Source organism: Nanorana parkeri, unplaced genomic scaffold (assembly GCF_000935625.1).
Source record: "Nanorana parkeri isolate BGI_ZX_2015 unplaced genomic scaffold, ASM93562v1 scaffold1600, whole genome shotgun sequence".
In the NCBI taxonomy this organism is placed as follows: domain Eukaryota; kingdom Metazoa; phylum Chordata; class Amphibia; order Anura; family Dicroglossidae; genus Nanorana; species Nanorana parkeri.
The window spans coordinates 149,400-159,982 of NW_017307868.1; the positions used below are offsets into that span (position 1 = coordinate 149,400).

At 40.3% G+C, this 10,583-nt stretch overlaps 1 protein-coding gene across 2 annotated transcripts in view; it reads right to left on the reverse strand.

Annotated features, from left to right (window-relative positions):
- The window catches only part of WSB1 (WD repeat and SOCS box containing 1), an 18,334-nt gene that overhangs the window by 6,436 nt on the left and 1,315 nt on the right, over positions 1-10,583 (reverse strand). The window contains exons 2-5 of one of the 2 annotated variants that reach the window (XM_018570808.1): positions 9,855-10,023; positions 6,866-7,134; positions 3,406-3,537; positions 914-1,014 (exon numbers count right to left, since the gene is read on the reverse strand). In XM_018570808.1, coding sequence (XP_018426310.1) covers positions 914-1,014; positions 3,406-3,537; positions 6,866-7,134; positions 9,855-10,023 — 671 coding nt within the window. The remainder of the gene's footprint in view (positions 1-913; positions 1,015-3,405; positions 3,538-6,865; positions 7,135-9,854; positions 10,024-10,583) is intronic. The other variant, XM_018570809.1, reaches the window with a different exon arrangement.

The following is a 10,583-nucleotide window of genomic DNA, read 5'->3' on the forward strand; positions in this document are numbered from 1 at the left end:
GCCAATAGTTTAATAAAATACAAAGCTTATATCTATCCAATACAAAACAAATTGATCTGTGCCATATGGGCTAACAGGAGCAGTAGCTGCACTGTATTCAGATTCGGCAGTAGTTATTTCTGGCAGCTGCCATTAACATTAAACTACCAATATGATTTGTAAGGCATGTGCATTTCCAGAACTATTTATAGTTTCAAATACACCATTAAGTATATCTAAAGCCCAAACTTTTTTTTTTAGGATAGCGTAGGACAGAGGCAGCAAACGTTTCAGCACAGCTGGAAAGCTGGGAGTTTGCCTAACCCTGGGGTAGGAGATGCTTAACACACTTTTTTGCCATCTGTTTCTAACTGGGGAGATTGCCATTCACTTCCTGTCCAGTAAACTCAACAGGAAATCTGAGTTAGGAAAATCCCCTCAGACAGTTGTCCCCCTAACATATATTGGAAGGTTTCCTCTCCTTCCTGTTCTGGTGAAAACATTTTGGATTCTCCCTGACAATGGTCAGCAGGACAAATGCAGAGGGAGAATCTCCCGAGCAGGGACACAAGCAACAATAAAAATCTGATCTTCTTAACCTTCCACACTATTAAAAAACAAAAGTTGAAGCTTTAGATATTCTTTAACCATATTAGCATGTGTAAAGCAAGGAATGAGTCTCATGACACAGGGAATGGATACTGCTAATTTTCACTAATATTTGAAATGTATCAGCTTGCCAAAAGCAGTGCAAATTATGGATTATTTATGCCAGCTTGGATATTTTCATCAAATTTTAGTCATGCAATCAAAGGCTTCATCTCAAAATGCTAGATCATAGACACCGAGCACAAACTTATTCTAGGATTTTCATTCTCATGTTCAATGATTCATAACAACAAATAAGAAAATAAAAAGGTATTTTGACACCTACTGCTTTACCAGCTCCAACGGAACACAAAATGGAGGAATCAGGGGAGAATGCACAGCAATACACCCAGTTTTGGTGTCCCCTTAACACTTTCATCATGTTGCCTGCAGAAAATAAAGAGAAAAATATACCTTAACCTTTAACTAAAATAAACATATGGCTAACAATAAAGGCCAACTAATATGTCAGTTATGGGTGGGAAGCAGTGAGATTAGCAGTTTTATCACAGAGAGAAAAAAAAGTGTAAGTCAAGTAAAAACACATGGGTTTGGATAGACTGGGAAAGGATTAGAACCCCTGTTGGATTTTACCACTATCCAGGGCTCCCCTTACCTCCTATTGATAAAATATCAGGACAGTTAATCGCTCTAAAAATGAGCCCCAGAGAGGAGTAAAACGAGAAAGAGGTTATAACCCTTCCCCACACCGTTCAAAAAACATGTTTTTTGCTTGATATACACATAAATTGATCTATTTGCCCCTTCCATAAGGTCTTAATGAATGGGTCAAGGTAGCCATAGACAGAGGGAGATTGGATGTGCATAGATGATCCAACCATCCTCAGGCAGAACCAGGGCTAGACAAATCCCAGGAGCCAGGTATCCAATTGCTCATTAAAAATCCCAGCTGGTGCCTAAATTTTAAAGTCATCTAGTTATTAATGGAGCTGGCTCCTAAAAAAAAACCCAACTGGCTCCTGGATTGGACAGACTGGCTCCTGGATTCCATAATGATTTGTCCACCCCTGCATAGAACGCTCCATAGGCTTGCCAAACAGCTCAGCTATTTCAGTGAGGAAGGAAGGAAGAGGAGCTGTTGATACCAGCTTAACAGCAGGGGAACAGTGGTAATTAGGGCAGGCTTTTAAAGGGACCAGCAATAGGCATGAGACTGAAAACAGGCAGTTATTTCATGCTCATGAGCACAGATGGTATTGACATGAAGTACCAAGTATTTTCTTGCTGCTGATGGCTGAACAGAGCAGTGGGGGAGCGAAGGAAAGGAAAGTCCATTTTGCCAGGTAGGGGGCATTAAAGCAAATCTGCTCTGCAATGTATGGGCAAAGCACAGATTTGCATTGAAACAGGCAGTAAATATTCACCTTTTCTCCACTAACCCATCGTTCTTTTCAATATCAGTAGCCAAAATGTATTTTGGCTATGGAAAAAATCTGTGACTCATCAATGCGACAGTGCTGGGCCATTCAACGCTGTCACATAGGAGTCCATGGCCATGTTGAGCAATGTCTACAGTGACTTGTTGCTTTTTTTCCATTCCTAATGACAGAACAGAATGGAAGGAAAGTATATGCATCTGTGAAAGTCTGAATTAAAGTAAACATGTTGCTTTCCACTGCATTGAAAACATCGAAGCTCATACGCAAAAAGATGTGCGCAGTCAAACCTGTAATTTTGTTCAGCCAATTTTATGATTTACACAAGTCTGTCACATTACCCAACCAGAAAGAGCCCAATCACTGCTATTTTATGGTTCCATGTTGCTACTTATTGGACCCCTTTTTCATTCCAACTTGACAGAGATAAGGTTTCTGATTTATTGAATAGTGAGCAGCCTGGAAACAGGCAGGCAAGATAGGAAGCTCCATTGCTGGAGAATGGAATACGCATTACCAGCTGGCTGTGCACTGTGGCAGATGTGTGTAAAGTACAAGATTAACTGAACTACAACTCCTTCAGCAGGTGAAAGAATACAAGAAGTTTACATACTACAGGCTTAATACAAAAAGTTATACCACTAGGATAAGGATCTTTCATTTAGCCATGGAGCTATCATTTTCATATTTTACTCAACTCAGCTAAAAATAAATTCCTTTCCATGGTGTTAAAGGAGAACTATGGGGTCAATGTTTTTCCCCATAGTTCTCCTTGGGGTAACGGGAGGACATAAACTAGCATCCTCCCGTTACCCTAAGCTCAGTATACCGCGAGCTACAGCTCGCGGTATACTGAGACGCCGCACCTGGAGCGGATCCCGACTTAGAACACTCATGTCATAGTTCTCCTTCAAACTTTATGAATTGAGCCCATTATGTGTTTTTACCCATTTGTCTCAGTAAGAAAAACTGAGTGAGAAGTGCCTGCATAGCAAAAATTCAGAAATTTTTGATTTCTTGATAAAAGAAAATAAAAATTGAATACACTCTGGATGCCTGAACATTTGAATGGACTTTATATTTGGAATAAGTGTATGCAGTATAACCCCAATTTTAATATTAACACAAGACATTACCTATCACTATCATCGGGAAGGGCCTGTTAGCTTGCATAAAATTTCACAGGAAAATTATGTATTTAAGACTAACATTTAGGGCCTCACTTTAAGACATTTAAAGTTAACGCAACATTTATAAATTCTAGTCTGGAGCACAGACTTCGCAAGCATTTACAAAGCAATTAAGCTTTAAATCAACTTTCTTAAAGCCTTTAAACCACCTATTTTTTTGGCAGGAAGTGGAACAAAAGTTGGAAACCTACCATCATCTTTCAGGTCCCACACCCTGAGTGTTTTGTCTCTGGAAGCAGAAACAAGTATAAGGCTGCCATCTGGGGCAAATGTCAAATCTCTTACAATTTCAGTATGATCCATCAGATTAAGGAGGAGCTTCCCTGAGGAAAAGAAAGGAGAACACCTTTCACAATGACATATGACAGCAACAATCTGCACGTACTTATTTCTACTAGACATTTTTAACAACATAGAAATCAATACCATGTAAACAGTTTGTGGCATTGTCAAAACACAAAAACAATATCCGATTTGTGCAATAAGCAGGTAGCGCAAAAGCTAACTGAAATCTGGTTGCCATCGTTTGGGCACGCAATCATTATTGTAATCAAAAGAAATTAGAGATTAGGTCATACTTGGAGCATAGTTTTATATTTCTAAAAGTTTTAGATTAGAAATGTGCAGGAGACATTCATTTCCATCCTAGAAATAAAAAAGCACAATGCTTCCATGTAAAGCTGGCCATACACTAATATTTTCTTTGTTAAACCTGTAGGTCAAACAAAGAAAAGCATAACAATTCCGCCATTAATGCTTCCAAGTGTTGATTGAGGAATCTCCTGCTGTTTGCATTGAATTCTAACAGCGGTGGCCGTTTGCTGTGAGGATACCCGAACAGAGCCAGCAGCTTATTGGCTGCCCGCTGCTTGTTCAAAGATTTCCCAACCAGCTCCTTCATTAAGAACCAGACGAAATTCCTATAGTGTATGGCCAGCTTAAGTCTGCTGTAAGCTAAAGTACACAGTGGGGGGCAGGAGGCTCTCGTCGCACTCCACTAAACATACCTACACACATTACAGAACATTTACGAGAAATAGACCGGCTAGGACAGATTTTTCCAGCTGACAGCTAATGTTTTTTTACAACCATGATGGATCAGTACCTACAAGACTCCTCATTCCCTTTCCAAACATGCAAATTTACCCATGAATTGAATACTTTGTGCACAGAAACTGAGCAGAACCAGATTTTTTTTTTTTTAACATATACACAGTTTTACAAATGAGCCACCCACTGAAGGCGTTTCAGACGGTTTAGCACAGTGTATGGCCAATTTTAGTCACGGATACTGGTCAAAACACCCCATTTGTCTGCTGACTAGACAAGGAAGAAGCAGCACACTGATACGATCATCCCTCTACTCACTCCCCCCTCTGAGCACATGTGCATGCAGCACAGCTTTATTGGCCGCTAATCGTGACCATCTCTGAAGTGAGCAATCTAGGCAGAGATTACAGAAGGTAGATATGAGGACAAAAATCAAGGTAATGACATGGGACTAAATTAGTTTTCAATCAACATGTGACAAAGGTAATGGTTTTCCCAATACTGACTAACACACAAATAAATACAAAATGCGGCATAACAATTGTAGACTAAATACAAAAGCTTTCAGCCACTTAGGTAGTCAAACATTCAAGTAATCCAAAGCTCAAAGTGCATTGACTACTATTTACTTTCCGATGCCTCTAGGTTATCAGGCTGATTAAATTGCAAACAGTACGCACAAAAGTGTATCACGAAATCATTAAATACAATGAAACTACAATGCAAACAAAATCACTTATCAAAGTTACTTTGTATTTCACCTTAAAATACAATGAAAAGAATCCCCTTGCAATTTAGGAGGTTCTTCCCATTTTTCAGATACCAACAATGTTCTGCAAGGTTTTATGGGACGTGCTTAGTCTGTCACATTATGTACTGTATGTCCCCTGGTATCACTTTCACCATTCTAGATTTACTTAAAGAGGAAGCATTACCAGCCCATCTGACTAAACAAATGATAGCTGCTGTTTGTCATGCTGGTCCACTAGCTTCAATACCTTTAAGTCACTTAGCACTGCTTTGACTTTTCTTGCTGCATGCTTTTTCCAGGCCAGTGACTCAGAAGCCACTAGAGCCAGAGACAACCACACAACTGAAAATTTAAAGAACAACTATGGGGTAAGTGTTTTCCCCCATAGTTCTTCTAAGGGTCACGGGAGGACATAAACTAGCATCCTCCCGTGACCAAAAGCTCAGTCTATCGCGAGCTACAGCTGTCGAGTGAGTTACTGTCGAGATCCACCCAGCTGCGTGATTGACAGCTGCCTATCTAGAATCAGAGCCAGCTGTACCCGCCCCCTCCCCCGTCTGTTCCACCAGTCAGCGCTGGAGGATCAGGGAGAGGGGAATCCCCGCAGGGAGCTGTGACTGACAGTCACGGCTCTCTGCAGGGACCGAGTCGAGAAGTGAGCAAGCGACGGTATGTGTTCGCTCACTTACCGATCTATTAAGCCGACTTGTGACAGTTTCATTGTCACAGGTCGGCTCGGACTATGAGGTTGAGTGAAAATCACCCACCTCATAGTTATCCTTTGAGAAGCAGCTACACATTTCTCTCTACACTGCCAAGAGCAAACACTACAGCCAGAGGTGTTTACAGAGCTCTCATCGTCCCTGTATAAGTGACCTCATATCCGGATAGATTCCTTACAATATAAAAATCACATAGGAAAAGAGAAAAAGCACGAGGAAACTGGAGAGGAGAATGGAGAGAAGAGTTACACAAAGGACAGCAGTGTTATTATGACTTTTCATTATGTGTATATGGATAATATACAATGATATGCTACAACTGTCTCTCCCCAGGCTCCTTGAAGCTTTCCATTTACCTTTGACATCATACCAACACTCACTGCCAGAATTAACACTATGCAATATTAATTCCTAAAAAGTACCAACTACCACATTGCAGTGAATGAAAAAGAAATAAAAAGGATACTTAGATTAAAGTAGAACTTCATTTTTTTGTCAGGTTTTATTGCCATTGTCTACCTTCTTGGGGATGAAGACTATGAAAATGGTTTCATCAGGAGGGAAAAGCTCTAACAACAACAAAACGGCAAGGACACCTACAGCAACCTGAGAAGTGCTCTATTAAACACTTCAATTTTGCCTGGAGTTGCATGTTAAGCATAGCTGGGGATCTTTAAGTGACTGAACAAGATGACGTAATGGTCACAAGAACCAGCTACTCATGAGCATTCCTGTGGCAAGTGAGTCACAAAAAACTCCTGAATTCTCCTAAAACATAACTGCACACAGGCATATGGTGTTACATGATCCACTTTTCTTGTTAGCCAAGTCTAAGAGAGCAACAATTTTGCTTGACTTATCTTAGAAGTAAATCCAAATAGAATAATAAGAGCCATATGTTTTATAACAGAAGGGAGTGAACAGCTAAAATACACTGTATTGAAGAATGTGCCCCTCAGGTCCTAGTTAAAAGACTGTGAAACATTGTAAAGCGTCTTTCACCAACTGCTAGATGAAAGGAAGTTTTGACTGCAGTCATACATACATCAGCAAAGAGTTTAATTACTGAACATTCAGTATATAACCACATAGAAAAAACACACGAAGTGTACGAGGAACTCAATGTACCTGTATAAACATCCCAGATCTTGATGCGCCCATTGCCCAGCCCTGTGGCAAGGAGAAGTTGGTCCTGCCCAAATTTGAAGCGGTGCCATTCTATATTCACACAACGACTCTGCTTTTCTGGCACTGAGGATCCAAAAGCCAGGCTCCACACGATATCCCCACAGTCTATGGTATGCTCCTGTGGTTTGTTTCTCTGTGCCACATCACTGTTCTGTCTTGACAACCTTGCATTCGTCAAGTTAACACTATTTTTTGTACTGACAGCAGCACTAGAAAAGTAAAAACACAGTTAAATTAAAACAACGCTAAAAAAAGGTGATACATTATCTACATGAATCCGATTTTTGCCCCCAACTGCACCACGTAACACAACAGGAAGCAATCAATATATTTATCTTATGACTTTGGGAACCACTTTTATTCTTATATATGCACCTACAGGCCAACAGAACTACCAGTTTGGCATAACGTAGCAAAAAAGTTTTATGGAAGTGTATCTACTGTATGAAAACAAACCTACATCAGCCTAACAAAACTGTTTTTGGGCAGAATAGTAAATGGTAAGAACATCTCGTGTTTTATTTCTGTTTGAGTTCTTGTTGGGGAGTCATCCCCTCATTTTCTGTCCCAGTGACAGGAAATGAAAAGCTACAACAGGAACAAAGACAGAAAAAAAAAAGAAAAAAGCTATTAGTGGTTATAGCCTTCCCCTCAAAACTTTATGGCTGCTGGTCTGCTTCTTAAGAGATTTTTTTCTTCACGTTTTATCTATGAGATCAGGACAGGAACTGGGGCAAAAAGTCCCCAAGGTGCTCAAGGAGAGTTTAAAAGTGACAAAATGGAATGCTTCTCCGCTCTATCCAAAACTGAAAAGTTACGTTTTGGATCGATATACACCTTCAAGAATAATTACAACTACAGAAGAAGGAAAAAAGTATCCTGTGAAAACAGAAAAATCAGTAAAATGACTGCCACATGTATGCTTCCCATTGAGGAACCTATTACAAGTATTCTGTCAACACAGCCACGTATACCATTTCCCTGTCACCATAATGTACAGCTTTGTATGAGGTGGCACTGACAACTGTCAAATGAAAGCTTTCTTTTTCACACTCCCTTAAGCTACCCATTCACATAGGTCAATAAAAGAAAAAGTCTACTTCAATTTTAACATTCACAGGGTTAGTCACAAAAGGGTGTAGAGATTGGAGAATGCAGGAGAAGTAAACAAGGCCAAAATAGCAGATTCAGCTCACTTTCCTGTCCTACATAGTTCACTTCTCCTGCCTTCTAACTCTTCACCCTTTTGTGAATAACCCTGTCAGGCATTCAAGAAAGATAGTTTACATGAGAGATCAATCTTTAGAAATGCAATTTTTCTGTCACTGTATTAGAGGGAAAAACAATTTTGTATCTTTTTCCCCTTAATTGGAATTAATCAAATTATTGTACACAATGTGCAATGCTTGTTACAGGTACCATTGCTTCAATATCATCTGCCACAGTTGTATGCATTATATGGAAATACAATTTTTTTTTCCAGAAAAAAGTTAGTTACATAGTATTTGAGGTTGAATAAAGACATATGTCAATCAAGTCCAACCTATTAAGTTTATTCCCCATTTATAAATTGACCGCCTCCAACCAATTAGCCATGATTTAGGCCATTGTTGTCTTATGCCTATAGGTAGCTGACAAACAGCCAAGAGCTGGTTAACTTTTTATGAAATGACCATCAGTTTCAGCACAATCAGGCATTAAACGAATAGCAACGTCACAATCATTTACTATCCCAGCTCTTGTAAATAAACGATACTAAGTGATTGGCAGCATTTTTACGTCACCATTCATGGCCCATTTATACATTAAACCAGGAGGTGGACAAATTAATATGGAATTCAGGAGCCAGTAGGATTATTTTTTTAGGAACCAGCTCCATTGACAACAACTGAAAAAACCTCAAATGTTAGGCGTTAGCTGTCATTTGTAAGGTGCATTAGCTACCTGGCCGCTGAGATTTGTCCAGCCCTGTATTCAAGAATAAAGCTGGCTATACACTAATATTTTCTTTCAACCCGCGGGCTGAATGAAGAAAATATTACAGATTCCTCCATCAACACTTGAGCATTGACCGGGGACTCTTCCACTGTTTGCGTTGTAGTCTGGCTGCGGTCGCCAGCCTCTGTCAGCATACCTAAACAGAGGCGGCAGCTCATTGGTTTACAGCTCTGTTCAATCAAAGATTTTTCTGACCAGCTTCTTCAATCAGCTGATTGAAGGATGCCAGCCAATAGTGTGCCAGCAGCGGCATCCACTGTGCAAATTTTAGCCAGTTCATGAAGACCTGGATGAAATTTGCATAGTGTATGGCCAGCTTAAGTGAACTGTGAAGCAAAGTGCAATTATCCTTCCGTTCACCTGTTTACATCCAGCAACGCAAGTCCTGGCCACACCTGTGCATTAGCGCCCCATAGGCTGGAGACGAAGGGAGATGGCCCCATAGAAGTCTATAGAGCTGTAATGTGCACGTGTGGCCAAGAGAGTAAAACTTGTGATGCTGGATGTAAACAAATAGTTGAACTGCAACCATCAGATCGAGGCAAGTATGCCACTGAGAAGGGGTACGGTGTGTTAGGCTAGGGGGGGGGGGGGGGGGACAAAAAGGATAAATGCACTTTATCTGAAAGTGTGCTTATACTTTCATGTATAAAATGGGCCATGAATAAATGGAAAGGGGTTAAAAAAAATACATGCACCCTCCCTTTAAGACAGGGTTGGACAAATGAATATGGAATTCAGGAGCCAGCAGGATTTTGTTTTCGGAGCCAGCTCCACTGGCAGCAACCTGAGAAAGATTGAGTTGTCAGCTGTACATTCTTAGCAGCATTGGCTACCCGGCTACTGGGATTTTTCCAGCTCTGCTTTAAGATATACAAAAGTAACTACATGCGTACAAATTCTGCATTCAAAACCAGAAAAAAAAACTTACAAATTCTTAAGGCACTGAGTCCAAGGAACCAGTTTCACAATACGATGACCCTGAGACCAAGCGAAATAGGAACCATCTGGAGCAAAAGCCACTGTCCAGTTTTCACGGCCATACTTCTGTTCAAATGGAGAAGTGGGTGATATAAGTTCCCCAATGGTCCGTGATCTTGCTGTAATGAGATTAGCAAACCACAAATGTTTACTCTTTTCAAGCCAAAGAAAAAGAAAGTGTCTGTGCTTGTTACACGCTTAGTGATTACATTTATTACAATATCATACAAATAAACAAGCATGATGCTCTTCTCACACATGTAATTAACTCCAGTGAAACTAATCATAAGATGGCATGAAGCTAATCATGAATAAGGCATGAAGCTAAACAAGTTCTAATTATGGACAGGATTCGTAGAATGATCGTTCCAGAAAATGTTATGAAAAAGAGCTGCAGACAAAATGACGGGATAATTGGGGTAGCATTGTACATCCAGTACACCACTCCATGCAGTAGGATAGCACTATTGCTCTGAAAAGGGTGGTGTTCAGGGAGGGGAGTGCGTACCTGTGTGTGTGTGTCATATGGGGGATGGGAAAAGAAGGGAGGGTAGTGGGAAGGGTAGGAATGAAGTGCTTTGGTTGGATAAGTGTCAAGCAGCAGAAATAGGTGAAGGAAATTCCAACAGAAAAAAAAAAAAAAAAAAAAAAAAAAAGGGGGGGGGGGGGGCCAACAGAA